Source organism: Ipomoea nil, unplaced genomic scaffold (genome assembly GCF_001879475.1).
Source record: "Ipomoea nil cultivar Tokyo-kokei standard unplaced genomic scaffold, Asagao_1.1 scaffold1407, whole genome shotgun sequence".
NCBI classification, from domain to species: Eukaryota; Viridiplantae; Streptophyta; class Magnoliopsida; order Solanales; family Convolvulaceae; genus Ipomoea; species Ipomoea nil.
This window is the reverse complement of record NW_017617835.1, coordinates 4,330,662-4,352,230: the sequence shown is the minus strand read 5'-3', so window position 1 is coordinate 4,352,230 and position 21,569 is coordinate 4,330,662. Positions and strand designations below refer to the sequence as shown.

The window sequence follows — 21,569 nt, the reverse complement described above, 5'->3', positions numbered from 1 at the left end:
ATACTAAATATTACGGAATATATAACATTAAATTATAAATACCTTTGAAATAGGGTCAATAAAGTACTATTTTTATATGAATTCATTCATTCATTATTTATTAAACTAAAATAAGAAGAAAGAAAGATTAGTGCCAAAATATAATTGGCAAACGTGCTTATTGTCTGGTAGCTGACAAAACTGACGTGGCCATTGCTTGGCGGTGGGCCCCACGTTTGTCCGCAGCCCTTACGACAGTGACAGCGACCACTCGCTGCATAAAAACCGTCTAAAATTAATCAACAGAGACTCGGACTAAAAGGAGGAGAGGGAACATGAAACGGTGAAATAAAGGGAAAAAAAAAGGGAGGGTTAGAGAGTTTACGAACTCGCCGGCGGCGGATTTCGGAGAGTTCTGGCATCCGGTGATGACTGTTCGGTAAAACCCTAAAAAGTTTTGACCTCGTAATTCGGGGGCATCTCGGGTTCGGGTCTCAGGTGAGATGGGGATTCATTGGGACGACGGAGTTATAATCGAGCATGGGAAGAAAACCGGCGACCCTACCGTCGTGACGGTGAATTGCCCTGACAAAGCTGGCCTCGGATGCGACCTCTGTCGAATCATTCTCGAATTCGGACTCTATGTTACTCGTGGAGGTTAGCAATCTTCACTTGCTATTTTTTTTTCTTTTCTTTTTTATTGCATCTGTGGTTTATTGGCAAAGGTTCAACTTTTATGCTCTCTTTTGGGGTTAACTTTGTTGAATTTTAAGAATTCTAATGGAAATTTATTCGTATAATTGAACAACTGGTTCACTAATGAACATAAATTGTTTGAAATCTGACTTGATTTTTCGGACTATTAAAGCCCAGCAGATATTTATTTATTTATTTTGGTTACACTCTTCTGATTTTGTTTATTTTATTATATTAACTGTAACGACTGGATTAAAACTGAGATGGGACATTGAAGAGATCTGAGTTCTTTGAGAAAAGGATTTGACTTAATGTCTTAATACTTGAATTGCCCAAATTTGATAAATATAATCTTGAGTCCACTCTCAACTGAAACAAGCTTTAGGAATCGGATGTATTATATCTAATGTAAAATATTTGTGTTTAGTTACCGCAGAAATTAGTCATTTATCTAGAAAAATAGAAAATTGGAGATATGAAACTTGTTTTCTAAAACCATTTTTCTATAACTTGGAGAATCCATTTAACTAATTCTCCAAATTTGGAGAGATGGAGAAAGCCACGGATGAACAGTAGATTTACACTTCAATCCCTTGCAGCAACATTTTTCTAACCTTTTATTTCCTAGAGAAATGGAAAATTGGAGAAACGGAAAAACTGAAAAATGGATAACAGAGATATGAAGTAAATGGCTTTGGGTCACGTCTTTCATTCCAAATTCCTATATGCATGACTGAAAGTGAATTTTATGGCTTTGTATTTGTAATTTCATCAGTTTATTATGTTCTGAAAGGTTTAGCATCTTGGTGATACACTGATACTATTTCTTGAATATAGATATCTCTACTGATGGAAAGTGGTGTTACATAGTACTGTGGGTTGTTCCACGGCCAAGCTCATTGAAAATTGATTGGGAAAGCTTGAAAAATCGGCTTGTATCTGCATGCCCTTCCTGTATGATTCCCTTTTTTGTAGAACAACAGTCCAGCAGTTGCTCACATTCTCCAATATATCTCCTAAAAGTATTTTGTGTGGACAGGAAAGGACTATTACATGGTAAGTACAAAGTCGTTTCTGCCTTTTTCGCATAATTATTTGCTTCATGACTTCATATACAGAGTAATTCTTATTTATGGCTATTGGATTTTTAGATGTTACCAAAGTCCTTTGTGAGCTTGAGCTATCAATACAAAGATTAAAAGTTATGACAACGCCAGATGGGAAAGTCTTGGATCTCTTCTTCATAACAGATGGCTTGTAAGTTGTTAGTTTGGAGTTTAGTATGTTTATGGATCCTTTTATTTGATTGGTTAATGATACTCTGCATTCCTTACCATTTCTTCCCATTGGATATTTATGTGAGAGCATGTTCTTCCTGCAATTGCTTGACATGAAATTTTGTATGAAGTGTTTGAAAACAAATTTAACTTGGGAATGGATCCCTAGAGCCAGTTATGTGGTGAAGTCTTAGCATTAATATTGGGGTGTACATAGTTTTGGCAAACAATTAATTAAGCAATCATGTTTTTTGTGTAGACTGATTGCATGCTTAGCTGCAGATTTTAAATGGAAGTTGAGAAGAAGAAACATAATGATTATTCATAGTATATTGAGTATTGTAAATCTTGTCGGCTTGTTAAAAAACCTCCTGTCTGCATTCTCAGTTTTGTCTTTTCTATGGAAAATAACCTTTCTGATTGATAAGAACTTGGACCTGGTTAATGCTATGGATCTCAATTTACATTTCTAACTTCTAGTAGTTTGATTTAGCTAATCAATTTTTTAGGGATCTGCACTTGTTTAACGAGATTCAAACTGTCTCTTATGCATCAGTAGAAGTTCTTTCTACAGAAAACTGTCTCTTATGCTGCTCTTTTTATACATTAATAGGGACTTATTACACACAAAGCAACGGCGTGATGACACATGTGAACATCTAAGCAAAATATTAGGAGAATATTGCATCAGTTGTGAGCTTCAGTTGGCAGGGCCTGAATATGAAGGTCAGCAGGCATTCACTTCTCTTCCTCAACCAGTTGCTGATGAATTGTTTAGATGTGAATTGCCTGAGAAGGAATCCTCAGATGCAACAAAAGATAAGAGGGCCGTTGTCACAGTGGATAATTTTCTGAGCCCAGCTCATACATTGCTTCAAATACAGTGCATTGATCAGAAGGGTCTCATCTATGACATTTTGAGGACTTCAAAGGACTGTGACATTCAGGTAACTTGTCTCTGTTTCTTTTGAAGCAATTTCAGTGTGAAGCCTGCTTGTTCTTGAAAGCTGAATTCTGTTTGAGGCTATAATGAAGGTCACTCGTAAAATTACCCAATGTATTTGTTGGAGCTATTTTGTTTAAATTTTTAAATGGACTGAGAAAAATTAGGTTTTGAGTCTCTTGAAGTATCCTTCCGGACCTTCTGGTTTCTCTGTCCTGCCTTCTATCTTATCATTGGCTTGACATTTTTTTACAAATCTAATGGATGTAGTCTTGATGTTTGCCATCTAGATTGCATTCGGAAGAATCTCTTCTACTGCCAAGGGCTACCGGACTATGGATTTATTCATACAAAAGACAGATGGGAAAAAGATTATAGATCCTGAGAGCCAGGAAGCATTGTGCTCTCGCTTGAAGGAAGAGATGCTCCATCCATTTCGAGTCATGATTGCCAGCCGTGGCCCTGATACAGAACTATTGGTTGCGAATCCTGTCGAATTATCTGGAAAGGGGAGACCTCGTGTGTTTCATGATGTCACAGTTGCCTTGAAAACTCTCGGGATTTGTGTATTCTCGGTAAGGAGCTCGAAAATTTGACTATTTTCCATTTACCTGTTACTGTTTTAGCTTCCTAGTGAAGTTATATTCACATCATTTGTGCACGTATCCATTATGTATACTTTTCACTGGTCTGTAGGCTGAAATCGGTAGGCATTCAACATCAGATCGGGAGTGGGAGGTGTATAGATTCCTTTTGGATGATACTCCGAAATTTCCATTAGCTAGCAAGCAAGCTCGAAGTGACATTGTAGATAGAGTAAAAAAGACGCTGATGGGCTGGTGAGAGTTCAGAATTTACTTCTTCATCATGAGCAAGTAACTATTCCTGAATATGATTTCTTTCCAAGCCTTCTGGTGAACTCTCTAAATTCAACTAGACAATGTTATCCAAGTGTACCTAGACAATAAATTTGTCTGTTGAAAGGGATATTAAACTTCAACGAGAACTCGAAGCCCGATGTGAACAGGAAGGCTTTATACTGAAAATGTTGGGGTTTGCAAAGCTGTATTGGTGATGTCTGATTTGGTTTCTATGCTATCTGTATAACTTGATGTAGGTTTCTGAAATTATTTCATTTCCAGTTATCATCTCCTTATGTGTTCTGTCAATTTGTGTTGTATATACTATTTCTTTGGTAGACAGCTAAAAGATTGTTCTTTCCATCTTTTAAAATGTGTGTTGACTTAATCCAAATTTAGATGCCTAACACCTACAATTTGCAGGATATGTAGTTAATTGCAATGTGTTAAGAAAATATGTATTTGCTTGGTTACCATAAAAGTTTAAGTTTGACTTTTTGTGGGAGCTATGTATTGACTTTTGCGATTTGAGCATGTTAGTTATGAGCAATAGCAAGTGTTTTGACAATATTATATTTGTTATGGAAATTCCAATATAACTACACATTATATAGTAATTATGGTAGAAAATTTATGTTTACAATTTGGTAGGTTCATAAGTCTAGACTCCGATTCGATACCTTACCCTATGGAAATTAAAAATCCTTTTAAGTGGAAGATATTTTTATGGAAAATTATAAGTGATATCTTTCTCACCACCAACAACTTGCTTATAAAGAGGGTGGAAATTAAAAATCCTCTTAAGTGGAAGATATTTTTATGGAAAACTATAAGTGATATCCTTCCCACCACCAACAACTTGCTTATAAAGAGGGTAGATGTGATCCGATTTGTGTATGTGTGGAATCAATCATGTGGATACTATGCACTCATTGGTATCGTGTGGCTATACAAATTCCATATGGGCTCAATCTAGCCTTCCACTTTCCAATATTATAACACATATTTTTTATGAATGGTTTAGTGCAATGTTAAATGTTCTAGACATAGATGGAATCATGTACACAGCTGCAATTCTATATCATATTTGGAGAGCACGGAACGGAGCGGTATGGGATGCCTATCTACCATTGCCCAGGAAGTTGATTGCCACAGCAACGGCCACGCTGCAGGCATGGCGGCGAGTACACCGCACCGCGGCCGATAGAGTAGCTGCTGCCACTACTGAGGGACCGCCTGCTGCCACCACTGCCAAAGGGCCAGCTACTGTCACCATCGCCGAGCCGTCAACGCTTCCTCCGCTGCCAAATACTGTTCCGGCACCTACCACTGCTGCACAACGGTGGAGATGCTACGTCGATGCCGGGTACCGTCACGCCACAAACACGGTCACCGATGGAGCGGTCATACTGGACGCCGATGGTGGCTATGTCTCGGCCTTCAGTGTCCCCCTACCGAGTTGCTTTTTCCCACTTATGGCCGAGGCATTCGCAGCCAAAGAGGTCCTATCATGGTTACAGGTTCGTGGAGAACAGTCTGTTCAACTGTATACGGATTGTCATATGCTTCAGTGCTACCTATCCTCGTCAGATGCTCCGCCCCGATCATATGCTGGTTATGCTATTGATGGTTGCAAAGTTTATATATCGGCGTTTAATGCCTGCTCAGTTGTTTTTATTCCTAGATCGCAAAACTACTTAGCTCACACTTTATCTTCTACTGCTTTTGATCATACTATGGCTATGTATTGGGACACTATTCTAACAGACTCTATTTCAACCTTTATCTAAATATAACCACATTGGTTGCTTTCAAAAAAAAAATAAAAAATTGAATTTTGGTGATGATAGTTGGTAAATTAACAATTCAATTGACATTTGCTAGTGATCACAAATGAGCCTTGCGACTTGTTTCCAGACTAGATCTGCTTAAGAAGACTGCGAGATTAATATGGGCAAATTATGCTGTGGAACTTTGTCGACCTTGTAAGAGGGACACGGTTTTTAAATTGTTCATAATTATGAATATATAATTCAAAAATTATGAACATATAGTTGTATAATTATGAACATAGAATTGTGAATATAATTATGAACTAGTCGTGGGCACGCGATTTGCGCGAAACGTCATGCCCAACAATCAATTAGTATGTTCTAATTTTTTATTTTTTATCTTTAATGTTCTAATTTTTAAATAATAATATATATAATTTTTAATAATTGTTATATGACAAAATAAATAAGAATACATAAATAAGTTATTTAGATACCAACATGATATACAAGAATTGAATTAGCTACATGTAGGAGGGGACATTAGATTTGGTTTTGAGGGAGAGAATGAAAATGTTAGCTAGAATATAGTGGTTTTTTAGAAAAAAAAATGTTAAAAAAAAAAAAGTGGGAGGGGACATTAGATTTGGTTTTGAGGGAGATAATGAAAATATTAGCTAGAATATAGTGATTTTTTAGAAAAAAAAATGTTAAAAAAAAATGGAGTGTTGGAATGATGGAGAAAAAAAGAAGACAAAGATCATATCAATGTAAAGAGGAATAAGTTAAAAAAATAATGATAAAGTTGTTATTTCTTTAAAAATTGAGGGCAATTAAAATGAAAAAATAAATTAAAAATTAAATAAAAAAAATTACATCCATTACATTTGAAATCAATGGTAAGTAAGGGTGCCATTTATACATTATTTTTTGAATTTGTAGGAGGCATGGTGTCCATGGGCCTATAACTTTTCTTATAAACCTTATATATTATTATTAAATATAATATTATAAAAATATGAATTTATAAATAATTTCAGTCAAATTATATTAATGGAACCAAAGTATAAAATGATACAAAGAGATTACCTTGAAATATTCAATAGCCAAGCATGGTTACAAATTATTTACTCATAAATATTTTATTTGTAACGTATTAAGTACTAAAAAAATATTAAAATTAGTGTCAAGTAGCTTGTAACTCAATATCGTAACACCTATGTGACTCTTCCAAATGAGAGGTCACATGTCCCAACTTTAATCGGGGTATCGACTTTTTGTGCTTCAATAAATTTAAAAAGTATGTATAGACAAATATTATATTGTAATAGAGTCAATAATGCTAAAAAAAAAACTAAAATTAGTATACCAATATTGATTAAACCCGTCGCCTATTAACAAAGAATTTTAAAAAACCATTTTAATAACAATTTAGAAACTAAAAAATAAAAATGTAAGGTGTATAAATGAAATCCACTATTTAGAGTACTATATATTTCAAAGGACCCAAGTGAAATTTGCCCAAAAAGAAAACTAAAAGGTAACCAAATTGGTACTTAGCGCATGCCAGCTAATAGAACCCCACCGATACGCACGAAAATAGTCAATCTCTCTACATACGAATATACGGATACGTATTGAGATTATAATACATACATACATCTTAAATACCATACGGTAATAACACATCTCACAGAGAAGAAGAAGAAGAAGAAGAAAAAGAAAGACAGTTGTTTGAGTTGTCTCCTTTTTTCCGTTATTCAAATGTAGTATTCGCAGAATCATCCACACTCTGTTTCAGTTAAATCTATGTCACATATAGATACGTATACGGTATATCTACGCATGTGTACCGGTGGATTGTAGACACAGACTGTGAGGTTAAACATCGGAGTTCCGATGACGACGAATTATAGCACGTCCCGGAGTCCGGGGAGCTCGAAGTTTCAGTTGGGCGGGAGTGCGAGTCTAGCATCCAGGCTGAGATCGTCGTCGTTGAAGAAGCCGCCGGAGCCGCTGCGCCGAGCTGTCGCGGATTCTCTCTCGGCTTCCACGCCGGCAAACCATGGGACCATCTCCTCGGCCGCTGCGACCGAAACGTCGCGGACTCTCCGGGTTAGAATTGGCACCGTTTCTGTTGCTTGATTTTTTTTTTTTTTTTTTTTTTTTGTCTGTGTTCGAATCTCGTTGATTGTTAGGGTATTTTAGTGTGAGATCTGGTCCTAATTTAGCTGTGAAGATTCAAATTTCTTGGCTTGTATAGCTCTAGTCCTAGATTGTTTAAGCTTTCGCCATTGGATTCGAAAAGATGGACGTAGAAATAAAAAGCTGAGCTTGGGGCAATTGTTTTAATTTTTTTTTAATAAAATGAAAACTTAAATAAATTAATGTCTTTAGGTGGAGGTTGCTCATTTTCTTATCTTGTTAGAATGTAGTGATTTTGTGTCTCTTCTGGGGGTGCAGAGATGTGTTCTGTTTCTATCTGGAGCAGGAAGAGAAGAGGGAAATAAATAAATAAAAACAAATGCTTTGTTGAACACTCCACCCTTTCTCCTCAATTTGTTAGGTTATTAGCTAATTGAAATCCTTGCTGTCTGCTTTCTCTTTAGTTATCTTATTTACATTATGGTTTGTTGAGCATTTTGTTGCTTTTATTTTTAAAGATTGTGTTTAGAAGTGCTAACTTAATAAATAGTCTCCATGTTAATGATTGAATTTTTATTGTCGCCGTAAACTCCACATTTTTACTTTTTTGCCCTAAGATCGTGACATTTGTTATCTAATGCCCAATACCTATTCATTATTTACGACGTTACAAGCAGAAGTGGTAGTTTGTGAGGTTGTCTCTTATGTGTCTATCCCGCAAAACTTATTAAGCTTAATGTGGTTGTCACATGCCATTTATGAGTTCTGATTGTTGTGTTTAATTGACCTTATAGGCTTATACTCCAATTGTTTTGCCTTGAGACCAAGGTTGAAAAAATCGCTAGGCACCTTGGGACCGCCTAGGGCGCCTAGAGCAATTAATCGGCGCCTAGGCGCCATTTTTGCAACACTGCTTGAGACTCAATGTAAGAGGTCTTAGGTTCAACCCCTCTCCCGACATGACGTAGAAAAAAAAAAGCAATCTGAATTAAAAAATAATTGAACCACAAATGGATTTTCGACTGTTCAGTAGGAAACATTCTGGAGTATATTTTAGAATGAAGTTCTGGAATGCAATTGAAACTTGGCCATACTAAAAAGATCATCTCATAGTTGGCTCCTTAATGTGAGCAATTTAAATGTTTTGGATTATTCTTGCCCTTGGATTGCACCATTTTGGCGTTTTCAATGAATTCTACATTTTTGCTTAAATAGTTATTTAAAGCAAATCTGAATGCTTTTTAAATATTAACTTCAGTTCTTAAAAAAATTTGATGGCTGATGGTCAGTAGACATGTTCTTTTAGCTTTAAGTCTGTAAAAAATGCAAACTAGCAAAATTACATTATTAATGATGTATATCTACTCTTCCACAGGATTACTTGGCAGCATATCAAACAACTGATTTGGCTTATGGTGTAATTTTAGATCATACCCTAGCCGAACGTGAACGCAGGTACATATCTTAATTAGTTAGTAACTTATTTTATATGCTTTAAATCACAATAAAAAACGAGGAAGGATTTAGTTTTATCTATAGCTTGGATTTAGTTGGTCAATTCACTTATTCTTGTCTCTTAGTTTTATTCCAGATCCCAGGTGGTTTTGTTATGAAGGTTTCTGTTTTCTTGTTCTATTAGTCTTATTTAGTACTCCATATGGGGGCTTATTGACAAAGTTCGTTAGCCAAGTAATTGAAATTCACAATATTTTTAATGCTTTTCTATTGACGAATTAATCATTTGGTTATTTTCTTTCTCCACTAATGCTTTTTTCCCCCCTTTAAACCAGCCCTGCGGTGGTAGCAAAATCTGTGGCACTTTTGAAACGATATCTTTTAAGGTACTTTCTTCCTATTACAGCATTTAAATGTGTAACATAAATAATTAATTATATGACACTACTAGCCTCTCGATTGATGTTGAACCTCCCTTTAGAACACATTGTATTTGTCCAGAGTATATTAATTTATCATTTTGCTATTCTGTAATTTTCTTTAAAGAATTAGAATTTTTTCATATTTGGTGAGTGCAATGTTTTTGGGTATCTTGAGGTGGCTTTAAAATTTAGGAGCTGTGGAGATAATGCAAAATGAGAGTTGTCATTGTAATGTACAAGGTGAAAATAATGGGCTCAAAGCATTGTTTAATTATATTATAATAATCAGAAATTGGAAACTGAATAATATTTCTGGTACTACGCAGTTCTGTGGTATCTGATGCCAGATCTTTTTTACTTTCAGCAAGAATTAGCTTGGGATTTGAAGTTAGTGTAAGAGTGGCATTGTAATGGTGAATTAGGCCGCAGATATGATAATAGAGTAGGAAATTGGGGCAACAAAGGGAAAGCTTAGATATATTCTCTAAAAACATTAGGTTTGTCTGTGGAAAATTAAAATAACAGCAATGATTGGAAACTTTTTCAGTTTTTCAAGGTTAAGTACATATTTGTATGTATGTGCATCTGTGTGTGTATACATATATTGTATATTTGTATATATGTCTATAGGTGTGTGTGTTTGTGTTTGTGTTTGTATATGTTTATATTAATTAATTAGTTAATTTTCTTTTGGGGGTGTGTTTACATTTGATGGGAGGGAGACTGAAGTGGTGAGGAGGCATACTCTTGGTCAGTTGAGCCAAGGGTCAATGATTTCTTTGAAGCTAAGAGCATCCATATCAGTTCAAACATTTTCACGGTTTTTAAAGCTCCATCTAGGAAAGAGAAAGAGGGCAAGAAAAAAGGAGAAGAAAAAAAAAGGAAATAAAGAAATAAATCTGACAGCCTCAGATGAAAAGTAAAAAAAAAAAAAAAAGCTTAAAACTGAAACAAAAACGCGCACAGTAGGCGCGTGCTGGCTGCGCTCCATGCGCAGCAACTCAATGCCTTTCCTCTTTTCTCTCAAATGGCGGGTCCCACAAAAATACTACATTTGCAGGGAAAAAAAAACCTTCTAAAAACCCATCTCCACATCAATAAAAAACCACCCTGATCAGTTAGTTTGGGTAAAATTGAAGATTGATCAAACAAGACTTTACTAGAATCATTCTTTTTCTATAGTCTTTATGAGAATCATTATCCTATTAAGTATTAACAATCTACACCTCTCACCATTATGACCATGTTATTTCTTCTGTTTACTGCAGGTATAAACCAAGTGAAGAGACACTGCTACAGATTGATCGGTTCTGTTTAAGCATAATTGCTGAATGTGATATGACTACAAATCGAAAACTGGCACCATTATCACGCCCATTAAGTCAACAAAGTGGTGCATCAGCAGCATCTACCACTGTATCTCCTTTACCAGTGTCAAGTTTTGCCTCAGCTGGACTTGTGAAGTCCTTAAGTTATGTCCGTTCTCTAGTGTCTCAAAATATCCCAAAGCGGTCATTTCAAACAGCAGCTTTTGCTGGAGCACCTTTGGCATCAAGGCAAGCACTTCCATCGCTGTCATCTTTATTGAGAAAATCCTTCAATTCCCAACTAAACCCTTCAAATGTTAAAGAATCTCCAAAGAATAAAGAAATTTCTACTGTATCTGCGTCTGATTCACCAATTCTCGAAGAAGTTGATACCCTGGAAGATCACGATTTCATGGCAGTTGATGTATTTAAGTGGCGCTGGTGCAGAGACCAACAACTGTCATCAACTTTGCCTAATAGGTAGTTAATTTGTTTGGTGGTGCTACTCTTGTTAAAGTTTTGATTACTCACTTTGTTTGGCATTTCATGATTTTGGAAACCTAAACTTTCAGTGACCAAATTTTGAATCCCAAAGATGTTGGTGCTCATAATTTCCTAGAAGTAGGCGCTGCAGCTCTGCTTGTAGGGGACATGGAAGCCAAAATGAAGGGTGAGCCTTGGAGAATCTTTGGCAGTGCTGAAATGCCTTACCTAGATCAACTATTGCAACCATCTTTGCTGACTACTGTCACAAATTCTGCCTCTGCTCGTGCACACTTAAGAGCAATTACAGCACTAAAGCGCTCTAAAGCAGGGCCTAATCAAATATGGTATATTCCTACTCAGTACCTCAAAAGACTATTGTATAAGTTTTTTTATTCTTGTTAGCTTGGCTTTATCATTGTTGTTGAAGTTGTCTTGCTTTATTTAATGTCACTACAAGAACAAGAAACTTCTATAATTTATATATTTTTGTCACTTATCTTCTGTCTCTTCTTTTAGTTTTTGAGGTTATTAATAAGATTGTAAATTCTACATCCAGGAGCCTTATGCACTGGGGCATTTCCAGCAATGGTTGTGAACTTTGTGACTACATGTCATTTATAGAATTAATTTTATACCACGTCCATCTATTTGTTCCAACCATGGTTAATGTTTAAGCCTGTGATCATTAGTTTTGGTTCTAGTTCGAGACACTGTTCTTAATTTAAATTGTTCATTGTATATCATGTAGTTGGTTATTATAGTTACGAATGGTTACTTTCTCACAAAGTATAGTTATTCTTATCTTCTTTTGTTATGCAATAGTTTTACTTAAAAATTTTTGGTTCCACACAAAATTTGTTTTTGATACATTTTACGACACCTCAAAAGAATATTCAGATTGAAGTGTTGGGACCAGCTTTATATGTCTTATTTCATCCTCTAACTTCTGCAAAATTAGTCTCAAACAAAAATCATGTGAAATCTAATTTTACCTGTTCTTTTCTTATTCTAAATAAATAGGGAGGATTCTCCAGTGAGCACCTTCCGTCCTCGTGCTAAGCCACTCTTCCAGTATCGACACTACAGGTATCAAAAAGAACATTTCCAGTATCGGCATATAATTACTTCCTGAAGTGTTTTTGCTTATACAGAAACAAGTGAGTGTTGTCCAAACAAGTATATTGGAGCTTTCTATATCTCAGTATATAATTCATAAATGCTTTCTATTATAGTAGCTTGCATCTGTAGTCTGTACTACCCAGGACAACATGCTATATTTTTCCTGCCTTCATTTGTTGCAAGGGGCATGTGTGCATTTTGGGTCAATACATTTGCAAGCATGTGTACCTCTTTCATACTTTCATAGTTGTATAATGAAAAAAAACCGAAACTTCTTATTTTTGAAGAGAACATAAAACCTCTCCTATTTCTTTATAATGTAGATCAAGAAAAAGCTTTTTGATAAAAAATAGTTTCAACTGAGAAATGCCTCTTTTGAGAGTGGAATGTACTTCCACAGTACCATCTATTCCACTACCATGTACCACTATTTTTGTTCCATAATATATATATGCCAATTTATTTCATGGTGCAAGATGTTTATTAACATTTTAGGGGATTACTGTATACATGCTAGATATGTGAAGTTTTGAATTTCTCTTCACTCGTGTTTGCAATTGAGTGTATATGTCATATATGATATACCATTGTATGGGGAATGCCCGGGAATGTGTGAAGCAATTGAGCTCCCTTTCAAATATGAAAATTTTCTGGCTTGATTTGTCATTTTCTGCCTATCTATCTCCTTCCCCCACTGTCTCTTACACTGAATGTTTGATCATTGCTAGTGAACAACAACCGTTGCGACTAAATCCTGCAGAGGTGTGTGAAGTTATAGCTGCTGTTTGCTCAGAGATTCCTGCTACCGGCTCATCTAAATTAAGTAACAACAGTGGGAAGCCATCAATAGATGTAGCTGCTAGTGTTCTTGTAAAACTTGTAATTGATATGTAAGTGTTGCTGTTTTATTTACACCTTGATTAGTACATATTTAAAGACATGCTATTTCTCAACTCTAGTTATGTTTCTCTCTCTCTTTTGTTCTCTCCCTGAATGGACTTTTCATACATATTGAAATTAATGATGGTTGTTTAATGAATTTGTCTATGTGCCACCAAAATGCCTTTTCCCCTCAAAGTGAATTTGTCAATGTGCAACCATATCAGGGACATGGCTTCTTAGAACATGTAACTCATTAGCTAGGGAAGGTATCATGTGCTTCTGGGATGGCATGTATGATTGTGTGAATGCTTCTGAATTTTGATGCTAAGTGTTGGCTTATTTTGTTTATTTCAAAATGTGAAAAGTGAATGAGTGGTCAGTGCCTTTCATTGATTCATATGCTTATATTATGCCAAGTTCGGTCTTTCTTCTGCTAAGGTCTTTTGGACTTAAGTCAGTCCTTTTACTCTTCTAAAAAATTATTGAAAGTTGAATGCTTTTTACTACCAATTCATACTCAGACACCATATGATGCGCTTGTTTGTGTTAGATGTAGCTGCCAATTGTCAAGCATCTTGAGAAAAAGAGCTTTTTGCTTCTTAATTGAGTTTAAAACCCTTTTTCTCTTTTTATTGTTTGGCCCAGCTTATGCTTTTTGGAGTATAATGCTCCCATAAGCTGTGGGCCAAAAAAACATATTATGTGATCATGTGAGACCTAAGATGCTGATAAGAAATGACTGTCAAAGTGAAATGTTTGTGTGCTTACTAAAATCTTGGGCTATGATTTTTACTGCATCCTCGAGTTGAAAATATCTAGTGCTGAAGTTAGTTCTGTTTTGTTTATAATATCTAAGGCAATCTTTTCTTACCTTTTGTAGGTATGTTTTAGATTCTGAGCTTGCTGCTCCTCTTACTCTATCAATGCTTGAGGTGCTGCTTTAGTTTTCCCTTTCTCTTCTTTTTTAACTACCCAACCCTCTTACAATCAACTATGATTTAAGATTTTTTGTTCTTTCAAAATGCAGGAAATGATCAATGCTCCTCGGTTGGCATCAAAAGCTAGGGCTTTTGATTTAATTCTTAATCTTGGAATTCATGCTCACTTATTGGAGCCTCCAGCAGCTGATGAGGCTTCCACAATTGCGGAAGAATATTCTGAAGAAGCATATTTTGACTGCGAAACTCAATTTTCTCCAGAAAGGAAAAAATCAACAGGAAATTCTTCGGCTATCGATAAATTTGAGTGTTGGATTTTAGGCATTCTTTATGAGGTTCTTCTTCATCTTGTTCAGGTAGATTTGATATCCATACATATAAAGGTGTTTTACCGTTGTTTTTAATGTTGAAGGAATTAATGCCCAATTTTAATTATTCATTGTCTTTCATGCGATAAAGCCTTTTTATATTACCATGTGCAGATGGAAGAGAGCGAAGAGTCTGTATGGGCTTCTGCCCTCAGTTGTTTACTTTATTTTGTGTGTGATAGAGGCAGAATACGGAGAAGTAGACTTAGAGGCCTTGACATAAGGGTGAGTCATTCCATCTGTAGCAAAAAAACAAATCTTGCATGAATTGCTTATAAAAAAAATAAAGAGGGAATTGCATGCAATTCCTTTTTCAGATCTGTATATTCACAAAATCTTCAGTGGTAAAGTAAAAGACACCTTGTTTTCATTGTATGACCTCAGCTTCCACATAATGTCTTTTTCCTAGTTGCAACATGCATCACTGCTTCATGACTGTTTACACTTTTGCAATTATATACTAGTCCATGTAGAAATTATTTCTACTTCTATTTGCAGGTTGTTAAGGTACTCATACAAGTTAGCACTAAAAACTCATGGGCAGAAGTAGTTCATTCCAAGCTTATTGGCATGTTAACAAATATGTTCTATGAAATTCACGAAGAGTCTGATAAAGCTCTTTCAGCTATACCTGTTTTTCTTGTTCAGCAAGTTGATCTGATTGGAGGAATGGAATTCATATTTGTGGAGGTAATTGCTCTAGCTATTCTTGCAACTACATACATATTTCCAATTAGAAAGCTTTCTTTCATTGTGCCTTGTAGGACTGTCTATAAAGTCTAATAGGTTATACTATATTTAAGAAGTTTTTTGTTGTTGGCAGAGGTGTATATATAAATTTGCAAAACTAGAGTAAGTTCATCTGAATATGCTGCTGAGTTTCATCAGAAAAAAAGTCCGCTTACCCTTTGGAGGAGTTATTTTTATTATTTATATACTGCTTTCTTTATCTGGTTAGTAGTCATCACGTATTAGTTCAATATATTTATCTTATGCAGTTCTGCCCTCTTCTTCTCTGTCAGTTCGAGGGAAGTCGCCGACGCAGTCATACCATTTTTTTTTTAAATAAAAAATAAAGTTAAAAATGGGTAGGTTTTATGGGTTTGGACGCCGAATCGGCGTCCTTGGCGTCGTCTGGGATGCCTAGGCAACGCCGGAACTCGCCTCACCAGTTTCAGGCGAGGCCTCCAGGCGTCGCCTAGGCGACGCCATGATAACTATTGTTAGGAACTTATACTGCAGTGACATAATCAGTGTTGCAAAAATCGCCCCTAGGCGGCGCCCGGCCGCATCAAGGAACGCCGGAATCGGCCTCCTCAGCGGCCGGGCGCCTAGACGGCCTAGTCGGCCGAATAACCCAAAAAAAAAAAACGCAAGTTGTGGTTCAGATCTGCTCACCAAGAAATTGTTGTCGTCGCCTGCCTTCGGTTCAGATCTGCTTGCGTCGCCGAAGGAATTGTTGCAGTAACCCTTTTCACCACGAGAAGCAGCAGATCGGCAGCAAGCTGTGGCGACGGCGGCGAAGCAGCAGTCTCCTCTTGGCCTTGAACCTTCGTCTCTCTCCTCGACCAGCAGCGATGGTGGTAGGCGACGGCGGTGGAGCCGTGGAGGGAGAGCAACGGCGACGGGATGAGCTCCGTCGAGGTTCTTCTCCTCTTCCCCTCCGTTCGGCGAAACAGCGTGGAGATCTACTCGCGTTGGATCAGATCTGGCGGTGTTTTGTATTTCCTTGATTAATAACTTAATACTTAGATATTATCTATAGCGGTGTTGTATTTCCTTAATTAATAATTTAATACTTAGATAGTATCTATCTACAGATTACGAACGAGTGAACTACAAGTCTACAACCTTGATTAATTATAGAGTAACACAACTCGGGCGCCTAGGCGGCTAGGCGCCCTAGGCGCTAGGCGCCCCAGGCGCTAGGCGCCCCAGGCGCTAGGCGCCCCAGGCGCTAGGCGCCCCCCAGGTGCCTAACGATTTTTGCAACCTTGGACATAATATATCTGGCATTAACCTTGACTATCTTCCTACTCCCTTAAGGTCAAGTTTGAACCTCTGGATGATGGGTATTGGTTTATGATTTTTCTTTTGACCATAATTTGCCTGAAATTCTTGTTGAACATATTTAAATGTCACACTTATATATCTTTCTGATTTATAACTGCAGTTAATGCTGTCAAACTCCAGGGAAGAGAGAAGGAACCTATACCTGGTTCTTTTTGATTACGTTGTGCATCAAATTAATGAGGCATGCATAGTGGCTGGAATTTCTGAATATAGTGATGATGAAGTTCAGCCTATTGCAACACTGCTTATGCTTGCAGATGCACCTGAAGCCTTACACATTTCAATCAAACTCGGGGTGGAAGGTATTTTGGAGCTTTTGCGAAGATCTATATATACTCCACTATCAAGATATCCTAGTAGTGATCGGCTTATTACGGTAATGCTCATATCATTTGTGTTTATCTACTTAGCCATTGACTTAGATGTGTTAATCTCATAGTGGAAGGATTTGGGGGCAAAGTTGTACTTCCTCAATGTTAAACCTGAATTACATATTTTACACTTCATTAACATGCTTTTGTTTTTGGGAGTAATTCATTTATGTTTTTTTTTTTTTTTTTTTTTTTAAATATTTAAATTAGATATCCATAAATTCTTTTTATGGGCATTGTAAAAGAGCTCTAGTGCTCCATTAATTGGCTTTTCCTATTGTGTCCACCCCCCCCCCCCCCCCCCCCCCCCATTTTGTAGTTTTGGGGAGAGGGTTAGAGTGCTAAAGGATGGGATTTTACAAATAAGGCCCTGAATTGTGTACATGATAATTGATCAGAAGCTAAGGCATAGATTGATCTATGTAATGACATTTAGCATTCCTCATTAATAATGAGTTATCTCCTACATACAAATCCCCTATAGAACCAAAGGTGCAAGTCAGGGAATTTTTGGAAATATGGTGATATTTGATTTATTTGCCTTCTTATATAATCTTGGGAGTTGTCATCTGACTGTGTTTTCATTGACAGTTCTTGGAAAAAATTGTTGAGAAACTTGAGGTGCTTATAAAGTCATTTACACATCTAGACAAAGAGTTTGCTCATTCAAGACAAATAACTAAATCTCTCAAAACTTTGAAAAGCATCGATGAAGTTTTACTTATCACAAAGGGCATTGATGGAGTTTCTGGAAACAGTATTCACATGAAGGCGAAGCTCTCTTGGGCTACTTTACATTCTCTTCTTCATTCAGAGAGACAAGCTTGTCGACATAATGGCTATCTATGGTTGGGTGATCTACTGATTGCAGAAATTACTGAGTCAAGGGATGCGAGCATATGGTCAAGCATCAGAAAGTTGCAGCAGAAAATTAATTCCCTTGCTAAAGTTAATGACTATTCACCAGATTTAGATATCCCCTTATCCATTTGGCTCATGTTTGGGATGCTAAAGTCAAAAAATAACCTTATTAGATTGGGATTCCTATTTGTTCTGGAGAGGCTTCTTATGCGATGTAAATTTTTGTTGGATGAGAGTGAAGTCCAACATGTGATTAGTGGTGAAGCTGTTGGAAATACACATGACAAGAGTCGCCTTGAGAAAGCAAATGCAGTTATAGATATTATGAGTAGTGCATTGTCCCTGATGGCCCAGTTAAATGAAACTGACTGCTTGAATATATTAAAGGTACTTTTCTCTGGAGCTATATTACTTTTGGAACACATTTCATTACCAGTGCTTTATGAGGACAGGAAAACTAATGCAATGGTATATAATGTTGTGCCAAGCATTATGCATGATTAAAATGTGTCATACTTTATCTACAGTCTGATAAAAAAAATATTGATTGTACAAAGTCATTTTCTGGTAAAATGTCTTTCTTTAGGTTAACTGTTGATGCAAAAATATCTTCAAGTATTGCGATTTTACCTGATTAAAAAAAATTCCTTGACATCTACTATGCTTACAAATGGTCTTTTTCCGTGAATTCTCTCGCTCTCTCTTTTGTTTTATTTATTTATTTATTTATTCCTATGTGTTTTGTGGTAAAATGTTTGCTTTCTTCTATCTGTCAGCAAATATAATTTGGTTATAAGAAATAATATTTGCTTCTATCTTTATTCTTTAAATTGATTGACAAGTTTTTCAATGCCATGTGAAGTCCACACAAATTGGAATTCCTGTTGCTGTAAATGATGCTCAACCTTTTGTACTTATGCTGTTGGTATTGTTGGTTAGTTTGTGATTTGATCATATTATTGCATTGGCGGGCTTTCATTGCACAGATGTGTGAAATCCTGCTGTCTCAATTGTGCCTTAAAGTTTCGTCAAATGCTACAACATCTGGTGCTAAAGACACTGGCTGGAACAAGAAGGGTGATACTGGGGAACTTCTGTCTCAGTATCTAGAGGAACCTTTCAGAGAAACAAGTACCAAACATGGCAAAAGTAAAGACCCTCCAATATGTGAAACTGCGTCCATGGCAGCACTGCTTCTTCATGGACAAGCAATTGCTCCTATGCAATTGGTTGCACGAGTTCCTACTGATTTGTTTTACTGGCCATTGATCCAACTAGCCGGTGCGGCAACAGACAATATTGCATTAGGGGTATCTGTTGGTAGCAAAGGAAGAGGAAATGTTCCTGGTGCCACTTCAGACATAAGAGCTACCCTGTTATTACTTTTAATCGGTAAATGCACTGATGATCCCGCAGCTTTTGAAGATGTTGGCGGGGAGCCATTCTTTAGGTAATTGTCTTGATGTATTCCTCTGATTAGATTCATCCTTGTTAAGTGATAGTAGCTTGTTTTAAACTTTTAATGCATGGGTACTTTTCAGGGCATTACTGGACGATATAGATTCAAGAGTTGCATATTACTCCTCTACTTTCCTTCTAAAGGCAAGTGCTTTTGTTGCTTTGCTGAAAATGAGCCTTTGCAATCAAATAACTATAACTGCAATGTTAATTGTCCTTTAAATGGCATTTTGCAGAGGAGGATGTCAGAAGAACCTGAAAGTTACCAGCGTTTGCTACATAATCTTGTTTCAAAGGCTCAGCAGGTAAGAACACATTCAATGATTCTGTTTAACCCGATATGTCTGAATTTGAAAACACAAGCTGTCATTCATCCTGTTCTTCCTTTTCCACTGATGTGATGCTTATTTATTCTTTTGTGACTATTGAAAAGATTATTTAAATTTATGTTGGAAAAAGAAGCAGTTTATGTGATTATTACTATGGTCAATCAATTTCTGCTGTTCCTTTTGCAGAGCAACAACGAAAAACTGTTAGAGAATCCTTACCTCCAGATGCGAGGCATACTGCAGCTATCAAGTGACTAATCCTATACTCTTTTCCCAACCTCAACAATCTGCCAACTGAAGAATCTCGATGTATTTCAGTCATAGTGATAGCAAAAGCATAACAGATCTCATGCTACACATGATTAAGCACAATGCAGCTTTTCTGGAAAAAATTTTAGAAATTCAACTTCTAACCCAATTGTGTGTACACCAAAGGACACAGTTAAGAAACTCCATATTCACCCCAAGTTCGAGGGCTTATGACATATTTCAAGAGTTTGTTGGCCAAAATTATGATAGAGATGTTGTTTGACCTTCCAATGGAAGCTTAACATCGAGGCATCTTCAGGTACTGATTATTTTCTCTAGTAGTTATAAAGTATAAACTTACGAATCTTCACTTTCATAATTTCTTTTCATCACTTCCTTCAATATCAACCTTAGAGAAATTCTACTGTACATATAGTATTGAAGAATATGTAGTATCAAGTACACCAACGAACATGCTTAGGTGGCTACATTTGATTAATCCGGGGAGCAATGTATATAAGTTATGAAACTATATTAGCGTGTTTAACTTTGTCTGCAAATGGCATTTTCATATCAAGACTGAAATGCCATGATAAGGAACAATTTTTCTACATTAGCGTCGTTTATGACCCTGCTCCTGATACCTATGGGTTTATTATGCTTTGAATGTAGGAGCAGGTAACTGTATACCAACTTTTAGGACGATAGTGAATCTTGTACAGGAAAAATCATCGGGCATCCATATTTTTCCCCGCAAAGGATGAAGGCGATGGTGTTTCTGGAACGTGCTTAGTAAGTCGCTTATGAAAGTTTTACTCATCAATCAATGCAACTAAAGTCTAAAGACAGCCATTAGAGTGTGTTTGTATGCTTTTGTATTTGTCGGTAGTTTTTTTTTTTTTTTTGTGGTGAAAATTTTGCAAGGGTCCATTACTAGTGTGGTAAATAGTCTTTTTTTCCCATATTTTTTAATGCGTGAAATTTTGTTTTCTGTGTTTGATGGGGATTCATCCCCCATAGGTATGTTGTAAATTTTTTGACATGTAAATTATTCAAGTAATTTATAAGTTACTAAATAGGCATCATGGGACTTGTGTTTTTATTAATCTATGTATGAGTATTTGGTTGATGTGCAAATTTGAATGGCAAATAATATCTTGCACATCAGGTTAACCTTGCAAAGCAGATCTGAATATCTGATACATAATATTTTTACTATATTGTAAATTTATTTTATTTTATTATATGTTTATATTTTTATAGGTTTATTATATTTTGATATAAATTTATTTTTAGTATATTGTAAATTTATTTTACTTTATTGTATATTTATATTTTAAAAGGTTTATTATAAGTTGATTGTTGATACCAGTTCATTTTTAGTGTATTGTATGTCAAAATAAACTTGTAATCTAAAAATGAGCTCACATTATTGTGATCAGATAGCATTTGAATATCTTATAGTTACATTAATTGAATTGAAATCAATATATACCTTTGATCTTCCACATTGGTCATAGTTAAAGCACTTGAAACCGATTATAGCCCGACCCAAAGCACTTGAAACCGAACCATAATG

General features: G+C 36.1%; 2 protein-coding genes across 4 annotated transcripts; both read left to right on the top strand.

The window, feature by feature from the left end:
* The first annotated feature begins 273 nt into the window (after window positions 1-273).
* Window positions 274-4,149, top strand: LOC109186816 (ACT domain-containing protein ACR9). Its single transcript, XM_019336970.1, has 6 exons — window positions 274-636; window positions 1,513-1,731; window positions 1,827-1,932; window positions 2,566-2,899; window positions 3,186-3,470; window positions 3,592-4,149. The coding sequence occupies exons 1-6, from the start codon at window positions 483-485 to the stop codon at window positions 3,736-3,738; spliced, it is 1,245 nt and encodes a 414-aa protein (XP_019192515.1). The 5' UTR covers window positions 274-482; the 3' UTR covers window positions 3,739-4,149.
* Window positions 4,150-7,208: 3,059 nt separating this feature from the next.
* LOC109186744 lies at window positions 7,209-21,096 on the top strand. Of its 3 annotated transcripts, none has more exons than XR_002055169.1 (18): window positions 7,209-7,642; window positions 9,048-9,127; window positions 9,463-9,513; window positions 10,818-11,336; window positions 11,429-11,686; window positions 12,363-12,428; window positions 13,190-13,351; window positions 14,224-14,275; window positions 14,371-14,637; window positions 14,764-14,874; window positions 15,148-15,339; window positions 16,823-17,098; window positions 17,685-18,341; window positions 18,941-19,404; window positions 19,496-19,556; window positions 19,649-19,717; window positions 19,928-20,309; window positions 20,669-21,096. XR_002055169.1 is itself a non-coding variant. In XM_019336861.1 (17 exons), the coding sequence occupies exons 1-17, from the start codon at window positions 7,427-7,429 to the stop codon at window positions 19,997-19,999; spliced, it is 3,573 nt and encodes a 1,190-aa protein (XP_019192406.1). In that variant the 5' UTR covers window positions 7,209-7,426; the 3' UTR covers window positions 20,000-20,310. The 3 variants fall into 3 exon arrangements, 1 of the variants encoding a protein (XP_019192406.1); XR_002055170.1 differs by having other exon boundaries at window positions 20,663-21,096; XM_019336861.1 differs by lacking the exon at window positions 20,669-21,096 and having other exon boundaries at window positions 19,928-20,310.
* Window positions 21,097-21,569: the final 473 nt, after the last annotated feature.